Source organism: Octopus bimaculoides, chromosome 22 (assembly GCF_001194135.2).
Source record: "Octopus bimaculoides isolate UCB-OBI-ISO-001 chromosome 22, ASM119413v2, whole genome shotgun sequence".
NCBI lineage: Eukaryota > Metazoa > Mollusca > Cephalopoda > Octopoda > Octopodidae > Octopus > Octopus bimaculoides.
The window spans coordinates 36,825,287-36,846,056 of NC_069002.1; the positions used below are offsets into that span (position 1 = coordinate 36,825,287).

The window sequence follows — 20,770 nt, forward strand, 5'->3', positions numbered from 1 at the left end:
TTTTTTTTTTTTAACTATTTTCAGTAGGAATTCCCACAATCAAATGGGGTGGTGCTGAAGGCGATTACAATGTCATGGTCATGGAGCTTCTTGGTCCCAGTCTTGAAGATCTATTTAATTTCTGTTCAAGAAAATTCAGTCCAAAAACTGTGCTTTTGCTTGCAGATCAGTTGGTAAGATTTGATTTTCTTTAATTTTTAATTATTTTGTATTGTATATTTTTTTATATCTATTTGAACCTAGTCACTAGTGTTGTTCATTTATTCTTTTGTTGTGAATTTTTGATAGAGAGAGATTTTTCACCAGTAATATTTCTAATTAATGCACTTAGAGTGTAGGAAATGTATTCAATAACACTTTGCAGCATCTTGGGCAAATGTCTTTGATTGCAAACCCTGGATTGACCAAAGCCTTGGGAGTGGATTTGGTGGATAGAAACTGAGAGAAGCCTGTCAATTGTGTGCGTGTGCATGCATAAGTGTGTTTATCCCTTGTGTCTTTATATTTGTGAAAATCATTCAGCTATGAGTGGTGACATTGCTGTAATTTCCCCTGTCAGTGGGTCATTTACTGGCTTTTGAATCTTGAAGACAAGTGGAATAAGGTATCTCTTACTTGAAAAATACTTAATGGTTAACAACAGGAAGGGCCATCTGGTTGTAAAACATTGCCTCAATAATACATTTGTCTCCCCCCCCCCTGGCAGCATGGAAAAATCGATGTAAAAACAAACAAGATGCAAGCATGGCTGTGTGGTAAGAAGCTTGCTTCCCAACCACATGGTTCCAAGTTCAGTTCCACTGCATGGCACCTTAGACAAGTGTCTTCTATTATAGCCTTGGGCCAACCAGTGTCTTGTAAGTGGATTTTCCAAGTTATATTGCTATCTGATATTGACTTGTAATCATACTTCAGACATTTATGACGAGGAAGAAAGGGTAGCTGTATGTTGTGAAATGGCTACGAAATTATTAGGAATGGTATTTGTAGGTTATCTCTAGTGAAGGAGGCAACCAAATTAGTTTGTCTAGTTAAAGTAAAAATTGTGTGTGTGTGTGTGAGTGTATTATAGATGTATGTTATTATCTGTGCATTTATGTGATAGTATTAGGTGTTTAACATGTTTACTTTTTATTTCATTTATATTACTGCAATACACATCAATATAGTGATTTGAAATACTGATTGTAATGGTGACCTTTTGACTGACAAACTGAGAACCATAAAATAAATGTCAGTGTCTTGTTAGATGTAAATGAATTACTGTTACAAGTGGAAGAAAAAGAATATACTTGTATAAGATCCTGAATCTTATAAACTAGTTGTCTATGAATTGTTGTTTAGCAGCAAGGTATACTGGGTGGGTGGAGGGTGGGGTAACGAAAAGATTAAGCTGCGATTCTGACTATAATGGATAGGAAGATAATATTTAGTTTTTAAAGATATTTGAAATTTCAAATGATTTAAAAATTAAGCACCCCTGTTACAAAACTCGATTTAAAATGGATTTTTAAAATGTGGATAATGTTTCATTTGCAAGTTTTGCTTTGTAGAGTTTAGATTTGAAAGTATATGAGCAGAGTTTGTTAGTTCTAACCCAATATGATTTTTTCCCCCTCATCAATGTTTATGTGTTAGGACTAAGGTTAACAGCTTCTGTTGAGTGTTTGAGTCTATATATGGGAAACAATACAATCAGTTTGCCTACCAGAAACAGCAGTCACATCTCCCTAGGCTTTCATGACATAATCCTTGAACATTGTCTGAGTAAAATAAAAAACTGGAATGGCTGGTCATGGCTGGAATATTTATATTATTTGCTGGTTTAGGTTTAACTTAGGGCCAAATAATTGTTAGTTGTTGTAATGAAACTGTCCTAATTAAGTTGTTGTTAAGTCCCAGCAGAATTATGAGCAAAGCAATTTCAGCTGACTATTCTGTAATTTCTCTCAGCTTTAGTGAATTTAATTCTATGTTATTGGTGTCCTTAAAAATAGGACTGTTTGTTTTTAGCAAGTTGAGTGACCACATATCTGCTCTTCAGTTGACTCAGTCCCATATAAGTTGATTAATTTGCTGAGAAGTGATTCTCAAAGTAAAAGAATTTATTTCACTACCTGGAAAAATTTTAGTTTTTATCCAAGATTCAAAATGTTTTACAAAACATTAAATACCATTTGGATTTCAAAGAACATCAATATTGCACAAGTTGGGTAATTTATGGTTAATATTGAAAAAAAAAAAAGAATTTTGTACAAGGGAGCAAACTTTGTTTTGTTATGGAATCTTATTAAATATGAGATGGTAAATGGAGAGAAATTCGATACTGCTCAGCTTTAGCTTTTAAATTTATCAGAGATATAATGAAAGAATGAGGAAACTGGTCTAGAGTTGCTAAGATCTTATCAGTGTACGACATATGGCTGCTTGCTTTATTATTTCTATTTTTATTTAAACCACTTGTTTTATGCTTGGCTGACATTTCTTGTGTCAGGCATTCCTATCAAGCAGTGATAGTACTACTACTACGATAGAGTCAGTAAGCAGAGCAATGACTGATAATTCGATTTGAAGTCAAACACTGAGCATGTCTGGTCAAGTTAGATAATTCCTACTTAGATTTAGATTTATTCTTAGATTCTTTTACTCTTTTACTTGTTCCGGTTATTTGACTGCGTCCATGCTGGAGCACCACAAATTATTTATCTCTCTCATGATTACATATGTGTGTGAAAGATAAGATTGCGGTGTACAATTTGGAAGGATTTGCTGTCAAAAATGTTGAGAATAACATTCTGCACTGTTGTAAAATCTTTTATAATTGAAATTTGGGATGTCCTTCTTAACACCAGCTGCTTTTCTGAGTACATCTGGTGCTTTCTTTTTTTTTTTTTCATGATACCAACTCTAGTGAGGTCACCAAATAACTCACGAGATAAAGAAAAGACATTTGAATGAGAATGGTTGTAATGGGTTTGATATGATATTTAGGGAATATAAATGTATTTGAAATTTTGACTAGGACAGCAATGCATTGTTGATCAACCCTGATTGAATAGAGCAGTAATGTTAAAGTGTTTGTTACTTTACAATACATGGATTTAATTCTTGTTGCAAACATCAAACTTTGTTGGGACACATTGCTGTGTTGGACATTAATAGGATGGCCTCTCTTGTTGAATACTAAGTGACTGACTAATTATGGAATAAATGAGATACTTGTTGAGATAAAATAGTACAGTTTAAAACAGCAGGAAAATTACCAAATTTGGGAAGAAGTAATAATGGCTGGTGCTGTGTTATGCAATTAGTTATGTAGTTGACTGGCAGGTGATAACTACATGGTTCCACTCCTATAAGTGGTAAGCCTGGTGTTAATGTCTAATATTTTCATGGGTTGATGGTATTTTGGAAATGTCAGCACAATGATTCAGTTCAGATTTTGGGAATCTATCCCTTTGTGTGAGCTGTGTCAGGTTCAGTGTTTTGAATATTTAATTTTAAAATAAATTGTATTTTTGGTTTCGCAGAGAGATTAAAGAGCAAATTAGAGCATTTAAAGATATTTTAGATATTTTAACGAAGATAATTTGCGTAAGTAGTCAAAGAAGATGGTAAGCATTATTGTTTCAGGTTTGCCAGAATATTTGTATATAGTATATAATGTAGCAAGTATACAACACAGTATGTATTGTATACATGCTGTATACAAAATAAAAATGTTAAATGAAAATTTTGGCCGTTTTGGAAAGCATCAAATATGCTTTTTTTTTTTTAAAAAACATTTCATCACAACAAATATTGCTGCTTCATAAGCACATCTTATTTCGGTTTAAAGATCAGATGTATTATATCCTTAATATTTTGATATGCACACTTAAAGACCTTAGAATATTAACTATTTTTTATTTTTCTAACTTCAGATAAGTCGGATTGAGTACATTCATTCAAAGAATTTCATCCATCGAGATGTCAAACCAGATAATTTTCTCATGGGATTAGGGAAAAAGGGAAATTTAGTATATATTATTGACTTTGGACTTGCTAAAAAGTACAGGGATCCAAGGTCTCACCAACATATTTCTTATCGAGAAAATAAAAACTTAACTGGCACAGCAAGATATGCTAGTATAAACACACATTTAGGAATAGGTAAGTAACAACTTAATTTTCATTATCACCATCATCACTAATCATCGTCACTCATTGTGAAGAATTTTGTTACAAGAAATGAAAGATTTGAAGAAAAAAATTTCATGGTTAGATTAATAATTTGTTGATGGGTAATTTTGTGTGTGTGGACAATGGGTGTAAGAGGCCAGAGCCCTGGATGGCATGGTCAATGCTTAAAAAAAAATCATTACAGCTTTTGTATTGTGTAATTGTAAACAAGATATATAACTCTGCTTACTTTAGCCATTTAGCATGATAACAAGTTCAATTCATATTTGTAACTGTGTGGTTAACAACGGCAATAATATGTAAAATCCAGTACTAGGATATATAGATATTGAATTTACAATCTGGTTCCCCCCCCACACACACTTTACACTGGCATAGCGCTAACACTCAACAAAACAAGAAAAACAGTCCTTTAAATGAAAAGACTTGTGATTAGTGTGGACTTAGAAAGTTTTATATGATTACAAGCTAGTGATTTTTAAATCATTAGTGTTTGAAGCTGATAACGAGGTAAAATGGGTTTACTGCACAAACTGACAAAGATGAAAAAATTGTAGATTAGTTATGTATGTATGAATTGAGTGGTCAGTGGCCACCCAGCAGTTGCCAGTGTGAGACCCTTAGTCTTTGTTGAGACCTCTTTCTAGGGAGAAGGAAAACTCTGATGTATCACCTACAACTTGTTTGCATCTTATGATGTAGGCTGTTGTTTTGGGGCAAATGCATATATTGTTTATAGAGTGGGATTGGCCCTGTGTTTAACCCATTCAGATTACTCTGTCGAATGCAGTGCTTATTTACTCACATCATTTTGAAGTAATGATGCATTATCTCGTAACTTTGAGACTTCAATGATGTGATTGTTTATTTTTAGGATGATGTTATGGGATAAGTGTGAGAGGCTAGATCCAGCCAGTATGAACATTAAAAAGGTACAATATTTGGGCCTGATAAGGCTGTTTAAATGATAAAGTGTTATAAAGTTTTGGGCACAGGTACCACTTGATTTTTAACATTTCTGTTGTGTTGCATACTATGGCTGACCAAAGCAAAAAGAAAATCCAAGCACACCATGCAAAATTCCATGGTGGAATGCAGGCATGGGTGATGAGCTCTGTGAACACCTGCTGCAAGAGGTACTCTTCGTTACCCCATCCATGCAGCATTACAAAAGAACAATCAGGCAGTGGCATTGCTCAAAACCAGGTTGCAGCCATCGTGTAGATGTGCGTGTGTGCATGCCTACATATATTCAGTCATTCACCCACCATCCTTAATCTTTATTTAGTTTCCCAAAATATTATTTTTCTACACAAGTCAGAATGAAGAAATACAAATACTCTCTTACAATGGTGAACAATATTACTGAAACCGTTCATTTGGTCATCTTTTTTAAAAAAAGACTTCATAATTTATGATGACGTAATTGGAAATGCTGTACTTGTATAACATTCATGGATGCTACCATCAATCAGTATAATAATAATAATAATAAAACAAGATAACTGGAAATGATGAATGTTATCTTTCTGATTATGTTGTTTTCTGTCGCTAATTAATGTGTTACTGATATTTTCAGAGCAAAGTAGACGAGATGACATGGAATCATTAGGATATGTTTTCATGTATTTTTTGAGAGGAAGCTTGCCATGGCAGGGATTGAAAGCAGCAACCAAACGACAAAAATATGAAAGAATTAGTGAAAAGAAAATGTCAACACCTATTGAAGAGCTTTGTAAAGGATTTCCTTGTTAGTAATATTAACCAATTTTTGCATTTGCCTCCACTTTCTGTTAACGTGGTTGTTTCGTTTACTTCAGTTTTCTTGAGTTCTATCTAATTCAAATTTTTGTCTTTACTTTTATTTCTGCTTTTTTTACTGTAAACCTTTCATGAGCTTGGTATTTTCAATTTTGAAAATGTAGATTGCGAGGAATTTAGAAAAATAACTTTATCTCTTAATATATTGAACTACCGTTTGGAATATAGAATTATGATGAAAGGTATTTAACTCTCAATTCCTATCATGCTTTTTCTGTGTAAGTTTGTAGTATTAATTGTTGTTTGAAATAGTTTTCTTTTTGATAATTAAAGAGTCCTAGTTTAGTTTTTGGTAAGCCCCATGTCATCCCCGTTGGAGAAAAACCTGTAATCAAAGGTATTCCACTCTTGATCATGATTCTTAAGGTGTGTAGAGAACAGTGAGTCATTTGTCTAAGCAAGGACATGGTGGATTCTTAGGTGTCTCACGCTGACTTTGAGAAAAATCTTGCAATATCATGTTCCTAAAAAAAAAAATTTTTTTTTAAAAAACCTTATAAGATTATTTACATTATGGATAAATTATTCCAAATGAAAGTACATTATCAATTGGCTTCAATTAAACATTTTGAAACAGGTGACCTTGTACAACAGAACCAGATGTGGTCTCTGCAGGATTGGTATCAAAAGAATTAAGAGAAAAAGAAAAAGTATAGTTGCAAAGAATTGATATTATCAAAGACTAGCAACAGTAATTTTCCTCTTCTGCAAACACTACATGTCTTATATAAAGAAAAATTTGGTTATTCAGACTCCACCCCTCAGAAAAGAAAAAAATAATAAATCAGCAACCTTACTCAGATTACATATGTTTCAGTACACACACTGTGAAGTTGCTAGGTGTGGCCTGTGTTTCTCTCTTCAAGCATGGACAAAAACTGTTAGACGAAGGAACTAGGATTGGTGCTTTCTCTAAATTCTGTTGATTTTGTTTCTTCATTTTAGATTATCTTACTTTCTTATCCAGCTTTTTTTTTTTCTGTTCTATTTCATAAATGTCCTGATTTTGTTGTTTCACATCAGTTATAAGTTGGGCTGTTTTTAATAGGAACTATTTTCCCAATGCTTTTATATAATCAGGTCAGGTATTTGTCCCAGTTATATGGAAAAAAAAAGAAAGTTAACATTGACACAGGCGTGGCTGTATGGTTAAAAAAGCTTGCTTTGCAACCTTATGGTTTTGAGTTCAGTCCCACTGTGTAGCACCTTAGGCAAGTGTCTTCTGTAGCCCCAGGACAACTAATGCCTTGTGAAAGAATTTGTAGACAGAAACTGTGTGGAAGTCAGTCATGTGTGTGTTCTCGCCCAAGTTTGACAACTGGTGTCGGTTTATTTACATCTCAAGAACTTCGTGGATCAGCAAAAGACACTGTTAGAAAAGTGGCAGACTTGAAAAAAAATATGTACCAAGGTCAATTTGTTTGACTAAACCCTTTAAGATGGTGCCCCAGTATGACTGAAACAAGTAAAAGATAAAAAGTAGACAAGCATGTTTGCCTCAATGTACATCCAAATGCATTCTTCATTATTGCTATAGCTACCAGAGAGTGGTGACTTGGCAGAAACAGGAGCATTGGACAAAATGTCTTTCAGCATTTTACTCTCTCAGTTCAAACCTTTTATCCCTTTGGGTTGATAAAACAAGTACCAGTCAACTCCTAAAATTTCTTTTTATTTGGGAGACGATGATGGTGGAGCAGGGGGTGTACAATGATAATTCCAGTTTCAAAATCTTTCCCTAAACACATTTTAAACTACTTTAAATAGAAAAGTAAATTTCCTTTTGTATTATGGTAACTGGTTGTTGGATTAAGGAAGTATGTTTCACAGTTACAAAATTTCTGGTTTGATTCTACTAAGAGGGGAAACTGTGTGGAAGTTCATCTTTGATGGTAGACTTAATTCATTACCCAATTTAGCAGCACCGCCTGGCCCTGGGGTGTCTTTAGTGACATCCATTCTATGGCAGTGTCAGATATCCTGCCTGAGGACAGCCCAACCAGCTTTTTGCACCTCTGGAAAGAATCATAGGTGAGGTTCTTCAATCTAATTATGCCATTAAAGAAAATGTATTGCAATTATTTTTTTTTTTCTTTTACAGCGGAATTTGCAACATACTTAAATTTCTGTCGGTCCTTACGGTTTGACGATAAACCAGATTATTCCTATTTGAGGCAGCTATTTAGAAATCTCTTCCATCGTCAAGGATTTACTTATGATTATGTCTTTGACTGGAACTTGCTAAAATTTGTAAGTATATCTTTAGAAATGATGTTTTAGCAGAAATGTTTTCAGTAAATATGATGCCGCTTATGCTTAACTTTTCTCTCAAGAGGCTTACACTCTTTCGAACATGCACACTGACATTGCACATCCAGTGAAGCAGACTGGCTTCATTTCTTTCAAGCCTACACATGTCCTCGGCTGTCACAGCCCATGTTTCACTGCCATGTAGCATGGCTGTTCACATAATAATAATAATAATAATAATAAGGCACTGAATTGTTATCTAATCCCATGCTGACACTTATTGCCAGTAATGTTCCAGATGTGATCATCCTGTGTTTTTTTCTATATTTTTCCCAAGCATTGTGTCTCTAGGACTACATTATTTAGTGTGTTGTCTAAGACAGCAGTCTGTGATTTAAAGGATGATTGGTTGCTATTGCTTCCATGTCAAGAAACCATGTAGCAGTTCCCTCTTTGGCTCATTGCCTGAAAAGCTTTTGATAGACAGAAAAAGCAAAATTGATTCTTGTTTAATGAATTTTTTTTGTCTTCCATTGACTTGCAGGGAGGTAGGTCAAATGATGATTTTGATAGAGATCGCAAAATGTACAGCTCGACAGCTAGAGGATTACAAGGTACGACCACTGCTGGCCGTATGCGATCTGATCAAGTAGCTGTTGCAGCCTCCCCCAGTGGCGATTATGGCAGTAAGTACCTCGAGATTTTTAATTTAAAATATATTTACTCTCAAAAATAGTGTAACAATATTAGAGACATTTTAATGTAAATGAACAGTTATATGTTTTATGATTATTTAAATTAATTTATTTGTAGTTCCTGTTGAAAAATTACCATATGATAAATAATTAGCTACAACTCTACCCTATCAATTATGCTTAAGCTATTTTACATTACATTACTTCAGACAAAAAAAATCTAATACATTTTGTTTGACCATGATAAAAAATTTTCAAGTTACTAATAACTGTTGCTACTGTTTTAACTATTACTAATTACTTAGTTATTAAGCAAATTTTCTTATTTTCACTGACCAATTTTTAAAGTTCAAGTCAAGATTTAATATGTTTCATGATTGGAAATAGTGCTCAATAAGTTACTCTATAATTCAGTTGTATCTTTTCTGATTTCAAATGCTTATTTAAATTGTTCAATGAAATTGTTGTAATGTTTGTAATTTAGATTTAAAAAAAATTTATTATAATCCCTACCAATAACACAGCCACCAAATTCTATAGAAATAATATAGATTTTTAGTACAATAATAAACTTGTTTTCAAACTCAAATTTTCTAATCCTCTTACCAACTAGACTAGATACTTTTTATTGCATGAAACTGTACCAGTCTCTTACTAATATTAAGGAACAAATGTTCTGTACCCATTTCACTGCCATACTCTTCCTGTTGCCATATCAGAAGTTGCAAATCATGAATGAACTTACAAATGAATTTTCTGTGACAATCTCTTTGTGTTTGTATCAAATCAAAAATAGCTATGAAGCGTGAAGGAATTTTACATTATGTAGAAGTCAACAATCAAGTAGCAATATTTGACTTGAATAATTAAAGACAATCCAATATTGTTTGGTTTATATGTACATGTGTATCTTGAACTGAATTTTGTTTTGAGGAACCAATACTCAGTTAACCAATATTATTCTGGTCTGGTGACATTACTGACTAGGGTTGGATTTTCAGTGCTTAACTGCCAAAGCTATTTTAAGTGGGATATTATATTTATATATATATTGTTAATGTCATAAGAATTATATATACTTTCTTGAGAATGTGAACTAATTCTTTTTTGGAATATCTCAAAGCATACACATAAAGCTTATAAATAACATGTAAATATAGGGTCAGAAAACCCTTTGCAATAAAGTCGAAGGCTGCCTGTGGGACTTGAACCCATGTCTCTTGTAGACATGAACAACATACAGTTGTTGCTGGTAAGTTTCTAAAATGGATAGAGAAATTTGAAGGATTGCTTTGGTACAGTGGTAGAATGCCTGTCCTGTCTCCAGGTGATGTGGGTTCAAGTTCCACTGGCACATGCTATTATTTGTAGTTCTATGTGTGTGCTTCAAGATATTCCTAAAAGAATACATATACAGTGTGTGTGTATGTATATATATATATATATATATATATATATATATATATATATATATATATATATATATATATATATATAATATTTAAATGTTTAAAAGTTAGCTAAAGCTGAAACTTCACTAGCACCACCAGGCATCTCACTTGTGCTTCTATGTATTGATGTACTGTGAACATATTTAGCAAAGTTTGATAAGTGAGTTCATAGGAAACTCTTTCTTGGCCTAATGTAGTTGCTCAGCTTTAACTATATATATATATATATAATTGCAGCATGGAAGGTGTTTATAAGCCATTTAAGAAACACACAAAAACCGTTAGATTCACTTCAACATTTAAATTTAATTTGTCAAAATATTTTCGTCGCTTTGAGACCGCGACCTGTTCACTGACAAAATTCTGTGCAGCACAGAATTTTGTAAGTGAACAGGTCGCGGTCTCAAAGCAACATAAATATTTTGGCAAATTAAATTTATATGTTGAAGTGAATCTAACGGTTTTTGTGTGTTTCTTAAATGGCTTATAAACACCTTCCATGCTGCAATTGTTTTCGTTCCAGCACACGATCTCAGATTAGGTCACTTGCTATGCAAATACATCTCTGTAATATATATATTCATTCATTTATTAGAAGCCAAGCTTCTAAGATAGGAAAACGTCTCCATCATCATGTTCCTCAATGCAAACATGATGATATTTGGAACAGTGGCAAGCAAACCTCAGCATCAAAAAAATTAATAATCTTTTAGGTTGTGGATACCTTTTCTTTCTCTTCTTTGTACTCATATACACACACTTAGTAGTACACTTAACTCATGGCACTTACAAATATATTTATGGGAGTTAAACAAACACTGATGAGAACTAACCAACATCCAAAACTGTAGTAAGTCTGGTAGCTGCTTCATGCTGCCAACAGCATATTAACTGGAATTCATTTTGTAGCAAGATAACCTATGCTCCTTTGTATCATTGTAACATATTTTTTATGCTGTGTTGGTGCATCCATAAATTCTAAGCAGTTATCAAACTGACACCATTTTTGTGCAAATGGTATATTTTTTCAACAAAACTTGGTGCTACAATGGCAGTTTGAGTAGTCACCGAAATTCTGACAAGAAATATTATAATTTTTGTACTATTTAAAAAAAAAAATTTTAATAGCACTTTCATGGAAGTTTGTTTGAGCATTTATATATCCTTTTATATATGAATGTATCCTAGTTACATATTGGCTATGTGACAGTATGGTATGGTTTGATGACCTGCTTATCTGTGTGTGCATGTATACACAGTATTTATATTGATATCAGGGTGTATTTATACAGAAATACATATTTGTGTTTATATCTGTGTATACATATTTATGTGCATATACACACATGTATGAGCTCGTATATCCAATGCACATGGATTCGTGTATATATATCTATGTGTATGTGCACACACACACATACATAAAACCAGCACATGTATGAAATAAAATTGATAACAGTAATAAACATAATGTTTAATAAAAACATTTAGCCTCAGTGTGAAAAAGAGACTTTATGGTTATACAATAGGTCTTTCATCCACCTGTGAAAAAGGTCAAGGCAAAAGAATCAATTAATTTTACCTTTCATTATTAGAGTTATCATCTGTATTCAGTTATTTCCTTCTGTTTACTGAGAAGACTTAGTTAAAGACTGATACATCTAATCTTAACAAAGCTAGGTCTGACTTTATCTCTACAGCAATTGCAGAGTTAGCTGTGCATATTAAGGGGAGCATTGACACTGAACATACGAGATCAAAACTGTAAAAAAAGGTGATCATGTTTCATAAGCATATTTCTAGCACCACTAGGAATACAGAACCCCTGCGGTTAAACAATAGCCTTCGCATATTTGCTGTTGGTGCTGTAGTAGAACACAGCCAACTTTTCACTGTTACTATGGCCCTTGGATGTTTATTAGAACCGTCCAATGTATTCTAAGCCTTTGCACCAGTTCTCCAGTCTGAGGATGACTTCTCACAAGTTACACAGCCCCCCACCCTCAAAGTGTCATACGTAGGAGCTCCACTTCTGACTACAGACATGAAAAAGTGACGCAAGTGTCTGGTCGAAGCTGATAATACATTTATCGTAAAGTCGACGTTAACCTCATCACATGTGATATAGTGCTTGCTATACCTCAATTGAAATTGGCTTCAATGGAAGCTGAAACTCATCCAGTGACTCAACTATTTCTCTCTGGCTGCTGAAAAACCTGTTTGACTGCAGTTTCTATTTTCACAATATGACTAAATATGTTTGCAAAGTTTGCAAAACATAATAATCTATATATATATATATATACACATATATATATATACACATATAATATTAATATTTAATGGAAGCAACAGAGTAACTCAAGGTCTGAGAGTTTCGTATGCCGGTACTTATTTTGATAAGTGCCAATGCACAAAACTCTCAAAGCTTGAATCGGTCTGTTGCTCCCACTGAATATCAATAAAAATAAACATGTCCTTTTACTTGTTTCAGTTATTTGACTGCGGCCATGCTGGAGCACTGCCTTTAGTCGAGCAAATCTACCCAGGACTTATTCTTTGTAAGCCTAGTACTTATTCTATCGGTTTCTTTTGGCGAGCCGCTAGGTTATGGGCACGTAAACATACCAGCATTGGTTGTCAAGCAATGGTGGGGGGACAAACACAGACACAAATGCACGCACACATGTGTATATATATGACAAGCTTCTTTCAGTTTCCATCTACCAAATGCACTCACAAGGCTTTGGTCGGCCCGAGGCTATAATAGAAGACACTCACCTAAGGTGCCACACAGTAGGACTGAACCTGGAACCATGTAGTTGGGAAGCAAGCTACTTACCACACAGCCACCCCTGCGCCTATTGTTCATATTTTGAGTTCTGTTTTTCCTGCTTGCATCACTGCAGGTGCGGCTGTCTGGTAAGAAGCTTGCTTCCCAACCACCTGGTTCTGGGTTCAGCCCCACCGTGTGGCACCTTGGGCAAGTGTCTTCCTTCATAGCCTCAGGCCAACCAAAGCCTTGTAGGTGGTTTTGGTAGACAGCCCTTTGAGGCAGTACTCCAGCATGGCCACAGTCAAATGACTGAAATAAGTTAAAGAATAATAAATATATATATATATATGGGAGAGAGATCTGTTCTTCAACAGTGAGTATACCATTAGCATGTGCACTCCTAACATAATCTTCAGGCATAACCAGTATGATGCAGGGTTGATGCATGCAATTTGAGTTACAGGTACAGTCCTGATGGGATTCCACACACTTTCTGTTGACCCAGTTTCACTCATGAGGCTTGGGTCAACCCAAGGTTATGATAAAAGACACCCTAGATGCCATCCTCTAGAATCGAGTCCAATGCATCATTATTATTATTATTGTGAAGCAAATTTCTTAATCATTTGGTTAGGGTTGTGTGTGTGTGTGTATAAACCTGGAACTTGATTCTGAGGTTTGCAGATTAACTTATAACTTATTTTGAATTGTCATTTACCTTCTACAGCTTATTGAAAGTTTTACAAATATTATACTAATGGTTGATCTAAATTACCTCTCTGTCACTTGTGGTTATAATCACTACATATCTTTGTAATTTCTCTTTTTAATGTTATGCATCAACCTTTGGCTCTCCTTGGTGGTATAATGCTACCTTTTAACCAATATTGATGATATCACAGGAACATAAAGCTGAAAGAATTTAGTCTCTGCATCTCCCCTCGTACTTCCTTGTTGAGCACTTGTTTCACTTTTATATAAGGATGGTTGATTGCCAATATGTTCTTATCTTTGTTGCCTGAGATATTGTTAAAAATTTTTGTATTTTGTACAGTTCTACGACGGACAGATCTCTTATTTAAAAAGTATGTATTGTATATTCCTTTAAGGGCTGTAATACCATCTCACTTTAAACACTTTGTTATTTATATGTTATGTAATGAAGAAGACAGTTATCAATTAAATTACAAATTGGCTCTTTAGTCTGCTATGTAAACTCAAATAGTCAGAACTAGAACTAGTTCTAAGAAGGTTGAAAATGAAAGAAAATGTTTAGTTATATCACATTTATGAATAAATGAGATTTCGCTATGGAATCTGTAAATTAGAGAATGGTTCCTATTGAGAATAACAATCAATCATGTTAAGAAACCCACAATAAATATTGTACATTAATATAATTGCATTGTAAGTTGCTGAGCTGGTAGAATCGTTAGCACACTCGGTGAAATGCTTAGTAGCATTTCATATGTCTTTACGTTTCTGAGTTCAAATTCCGCTGGGGTCAAATTTGTCTTTCATCCTTTCAGGGTCAATAGAAATAAGTACCAGCTAAGCACTGAGGAGTATTGTCTGCATATAAGATAAACAGCCAAGCAGCTACAATTTCTTTTACTTCATTAGGACTGACTTGTGGACCGATCCTCAACTACTAATGTAAATAATTGTGCTTAATATTTAATTAGAACTTCTACAATACTAAACACTAAACAATACCAAGTCATGACATAGTCAACTGCAGACTAGGAGAATGTGTTGACTATTGTTTATTATAATTACATTCAGTGTCAGTCAATCTGATAATAATCCTCATATTTAAGTAACCAATTAGAATAGAATATTTACCTGCCTTTTCTTTTTTTTCTTCCTTCTTCTTTTTACATTTGTTACCAGTTTAGGTAAGATTTTGTTGCTTTTTTTTTAAACCTCAATCTGAGAAATTAAAAAAAGAAAGGAATTAGCAGTATTTCCACTCATCTTTGCTTTTACCCTTTAAACATATATAAAATATGTACCAGTAAGGTACTAGGGTTGATCTGAACAACTGTACCCTTAAAGGCAGTGCTCCAGTATGGCCAAACTCCAAGGCTGAAACGAATAGAAGAATTTAAAAAAAAAGAACTTTTTTTTTGCGCTTTGTTTTCAGTTTCAATTTTTTGCTTTTTTAATTAATTTTAGTATTGAAATTGTTGTTCTCCTCTGCTTCCTCATAAATCTTTATATTTTTGGCAATATGCTTCTTTTGTCTTTTTTATCATTTACATTGATTGGGTTTTTTTTTTGTTTTTTATTAGAGACAAACATGTTGGTACTTTAGGGTTGTTCGTTTTGAAATATATATATAATCAGTGTAATTGGAAATGAAAGTATGATCCATTTTGTTGTCATAGCAGTGTGCTTGTGTTTGTGTAGATTTATGTTGTGTGGTACAAAATAATTGGATTTCAGGGGAATTTAATGCTATTTACATTGAATTTTTAATCTTTAATATATAAATTCTGTATATCTGCAAAAGAGGTTTCTCTGCAAATTTCTATTCAGTCAACTAATTTGGTTACCAAAAAACAAGAACCAACATTAACTTCTTTGAAAATATGGAGGTAATCTTGTATCACAAATAATGACTGAATTGATAAAGCTGATAAAATAGCTGTGTTGTAAAGTACAATTTAGAGAATTGAATTTCAGAAAAGATCTGTTTTTGTTGGATGTCTTAAGAGTATGCAAACCAAGTGCCATGAATTCCAAACCAGTTTTCTGGATCCCCCCATTGATTTTATACTCTAGGTTTCTTTAATAATTTGAAACATTGAAGTGGTAAATGCTTTTAGTATTGAAATCTTTCTGGAGAAATTTTTGTGTCTCCAATCTAACGACAACACTTTCGGTATTTATTCACTTCATCCCCTTATCATATTAATGAGGGTGAGAGTTTGCATGTGTGAGGAACATCACTTTCTTGATTAGTATGGAAGGGTTTACATTTGAAGAACAGACCATCACGTCTTGTTACATAATATATACATACGTGTGTGTATGTATTAATGTATATATGTGTGTGTGTGTAAATATGCCAGTGATGTGTAAAAGACACCCAGTACACTATGTAGAGTGATTGGTGTTGGGAAGGACATCCAGTTGAGGAAACCAAACCAAACCAAAACAGACTGGAGCCTGGTGTAGCTCTCTGGCTTATCAGCCCCAGTCAAACCATCTTACCTATGCCACCATAGAAAACAGACTCTACATCATGATGATGTATGTGTGTGTATGTATGTATACACACACAAATACTCCCTTTATATACACTCATTTTATCATTTGCAATCAAAGTACCAAAAGAGAAGGCAAGTTTTAACGACTATAATCAAGTTGAAATTTCAAATGAAGTAAAGTCTCACATAATTTATAGGGTAGAGTTGTAAACATTCAGAAATATTGAGATAATTTGTACATTTTTAATTGAAAATTTTTATTCACTTTAATTTGTAAACATTTTCTTCTGTTGCTTTATTTATTCTAAATCAATCTCATTATAAAGCCAATAAAAATTGTTTTTTTTTTTCTTTTTAATTTTTACTTTTTTCTATTTGTACCTTCTGTGACGATTCTCTCTCTTCCTTCTTTTGTTTCTCTTCTCTCTTTTTTTCTCTCTCTCTCTTTCTTGGGATGTTAAGGTTTGACATGTCTTGTTATTTAGTGCCAATGAGTAAATTAATTTGTTGCTAGCATGGTGCTTGGCATTTTAAGCTTCTAGGAACATTGCTTAGACTCTTTGTTTTCAGGGAAATGGTAGAGGAGACACTCTATACATTTAAACCTTTTGCATGCTGCAATTAATTTCAGCAACAGCATGACTATGGTTTTAAAATCTTGCTTCTATTAATTCAATCTATCTTCCATTGCATTAGTGTCACTAGGCATGAGACTCCTCCTACCAAAATAGCATTCTATTAGTAATCATTATTTAAAATGATCTACATTAGACTTAATACGGAACAAATAAGATAGCAAGTTTGTTTTTCTTTTACAAATAAAATAAAAATTTAGTTTTCCAAATCAATTATTATTATCATTATTATTATTATTAAATTCACAGTTTATAAGTAGTTATTAGTTAATCTCTTATCAGTTGTTGGAATTGTTTGCCTTGTTATTAATAGCTAGAACTGAAGATAATTTGACAGCCATTACAAAACTAACCGGCTTATCTGGGAATATTGGCAGATAAGCAAATGTGGGGCAGTTTCCAGAGGTTGTGATTCTAGGTTCTAAGCTTCTTGTTATTTGCATGATAAATAAGAGCAGCACTTCATCTACTTGAGGTTGGTCACCGTTCCTTGCTGTTTGGCAACATGTTGTTATGAAAGTCGGGCTACAAGTAGTAAGAACTAAAGCAATCTTGGAGAACAGAATTCAAGTTAACTCAAGATCATTTACATCACTCTTTTTCATACTTTTCTTTTTCTTTTGTATCATTCTATCATCATTCATCTTTTACCACCATGCTAGCAACATGACTTACATTTCATAAGAAATAATGGTTAATTAGGAGATTGTATTTATAAATTTATTTTTTTTAAATGTTTCTATGTAAAAAAAAAAAAATTTCCTTTCTTTCTCCTCTCTATTTCTTCAACTCTTCAATGTACATCTATTTTACATCCTTGTACAGTCAGGAGTGGGGACAGATATAATCTGGTTGTCTGACCTAATAATGTAATGCGAACATGGAACCAGTCAATGTTAAAATGATAAGGATTTTGGCTGTTCTTTTACCCTGCATTTCAAAATGAAACAGAATGAATTTAAAAATAAATAAATATGAATTTATATGAGAACATTCACGTACAATATCTTGGGTATTTCTTCCAGCCATGGCCACCCCACTTTCTTTTTCTAGCATGTTATACCCTCAGCTACATTATCTAGTTTGTTCTTTTTGAAAGATACTAAGATGTGATTTGGCTGTTATTTTTAACAGATTGAACAACCAATTGCAACTTCCTTCTTGTCTTGATACCAAAATTTCAAATATGTGTGACAACAGTCGTATCAAAACGGTCAGTGGAAAACGGTCGGCAATGCTGGGTAAGAGACTGACTATTGGTCTCCTGCTTCAGAGTTTCATTAGCACTCATTTGGTATCAGACCAGTGAGGAAGCTGACTATTGGTTGCCTTAGTATCTTTACAAAAGAACACTGTGGATACATGATGCTCGGAAAACGATAGGGTGGCCATGACTGGAATGCTTTTATTGAAGGGTTAGTTGTTCAGGGTTAATCTGAGATTACATATTTGGTATCAAGCTTAATGCATACACCCAAATCACCACTGATTGACTACCAGGACTCTTACTCACAAACTTCCTACCCAACTAATCTTCTAAATAGATCAGATTATAATGAAGGAGCCTTTATATGATTGCTTTACTTACTAGAAATAGCAACCAAATCTGTCAAACCATTTTTCTCATTTTCAGCAGGGGAAAGGCCATTGGTTAATGTAATCTAGATTCCTGGAAAGAAAATTGGGAGGGTGGTGAATATAGCCATAGCTGGAACATTTCTGAAGTTTTCTGGATCAGACTAAACCTAAAACTAAACAATATTTGGGAGTGTTTTTAAATGGGTTCTAAAATCTAAATGAAAATCAAGCTTTTTTTTAAAAAATGCCTGCAGTACTGAAAATTATCTCCGAAGTATGTCACTGTAAAACAATCTTTTGAGGTGATGTGTGTGTATTTCAGTACAGTTTTTTTTTATACCACACTCATATTAGTTCAATTACCAGTGTTATATTAATTTGATTACGTGTGTGTGTGTGTGTGTGTGAAGGTGCATGGTTTAGTGGTTAAGGTGTTGAACTTGCGTTTGCGAGATTGTGGGTTCGATTCCCAGACAGGGTGTTGCATTGTGTTCTTGAGCAAAACACTTCATTTCATGTTGCTCTGCAATCATTTCGACATCTGACACCCGTTGCACCTGTACAGGTAATGTCAATCTGGTGGAGGGAGTGAGCTTATGTCTACACAAACATTTGATCACTATAAACAAATCATCTGTGTGGTTGTTTGGTAAGAAATTGTCAAACCCTCATATGTCCATTATTATTATTATTATTATTATTATAATTATTATTATTATTATTATTATATAAATACATTGTGATATTTCAGTTTCTCTTGCTATTTCATCAGGATAGGATGCCTTCTTTCTTAAGATCAATACGATATTCTTTCATATTTTCCTTGGACTACTGCTGACCTCATTAAACTTTTACTACTTCTACTGTACTTCCACTATCTCTGGGAGGTATATAGGCACAGTGATTTCAATTTTAGTGTGTTGGGCTGCTGATCACAGGCCACAAGTTCAAAACTGACTAAAACCACTTATTTGTACCTCTAGTTTGTCCACATAATTTCAGTATGTTGTTTACAACTTCCAATCATAGATTCTCAAACCTTTTAATTTTGTATTCCAGTCTTAGATATTTGATAGTTAAGCTAGTTTGCATTTCTTTATATTTTGGAGGAGTGCATTCTGTCTGAAATTTAGAAATGCAAACAAAAAGCTCATGATAAACTATTAGTTGATATAACTGATAGTCTAACAAATGAAATAATTGTAATAATCTTCCTAAAATATCATACAAAACCACTAGTTATGAGGTGTTTATATTTTAATTAAAACCATCCATTATAATTTGAAGAACTTTTTATAAAGTTGTGTTCCATATACAAGCTTAATAATGGGACAGGTCAGCTGTTTGACTAAATCCTTAAAAATTCTTGATTTTTTTCAAAATTCATGGATGCACATTTTATTCTATTAGAAATCTAGTCATGAAAAGGTTAAAAATTATCATGGGCATTTTTTTTTCTTTTTCTTCTTTTGTATCTGATTTTCAGCGTTATTCAGTTTGCTAGACATATCAAGTTGGATGGGGTAAAATTATGATTAATATAACACAAAGGAGAAGTGGGTGAATTGAGATAATATTTATATAAGGCTTGGCTCAGTTGCAGGCTATCTTTCAGTCAACTAATGCTTTTAGTTCAAGTTTGAACAACATTTGCATATTGTTAGAATTGTCTTCATAACAGGATGTCTTTTCATTGCTGGTCATTTAGCCATAAAACCCACGGTCAGACAAGTTATCTAATGATATTGAATTAGTTGGTCGAATCTAGCATCACATGATACCTTTTGCTTTAAAAGGGGAAAAACTTTATAATATGGGAAAACGATAGTCGATACACAGTAGGATGAAATGTCGGAGTCATAATCTGTGTGTAAAGATTGATTCTTCATTGATAGCCATTATGTAATGAAGAAAGAACAGTGGTTGAAGTTGTGAAGAAAATATTTATTTACTGTTACATTGAATATACCTTGCCTCGACGGGCAGGTGATAAAATCCTAGAGCGTGCGAAGTAAAAAAAAGTTAATTTTGGCCTGTGTGTTCATATTGTAGTAGTAAACCATAGAGAGAGATATGTACATATATATATATGTAGAACTCTCTCTCTCTCTCTCTCTCTTTCTCTCTCTCTTTCTCTCTCTATCTCTCTCTCTCTATCTCTCTATCT

At 33.5% G+C, this 20,770-nt stretch overlaps 1 protein-coding gene across 4 annotated transcripts in view; it reads left to right on the forward strand.

Moving 5' to 3' along the window:
• Positions 1-20,770, forward strand: part of LOC106874451 (casein kinase I) — a 94,541-nt gene that overhangs the window by 56,605 nt on the left and 17,166 nt on the right. For all 4 annotated transcript variants that reach the window (XM_014922187.2, XM_014922186.2, XM_014922189.2 and 1 more), the window contains exons 4-8: positions 25-173; positions 3,924-4,152; positions 5,762-5,932; positions 8,105-8,253; positions 8,798-8,939. In XM_014922187.2, the coding sequence (XP_014777673.1) occupies positions 25-173; positions 3,924-4,152; positions 5,762-5,932; positions 8,105-8,253; positions 8,798-8,939 (840 nt within the window). The remainder of the gene's footprint in view (positions 1-24; positions 174-3,923; positions 4,153-5,761; positions 5,933-8,104; positions 8,254-8,797; positions 8,940-20,770) is intronic.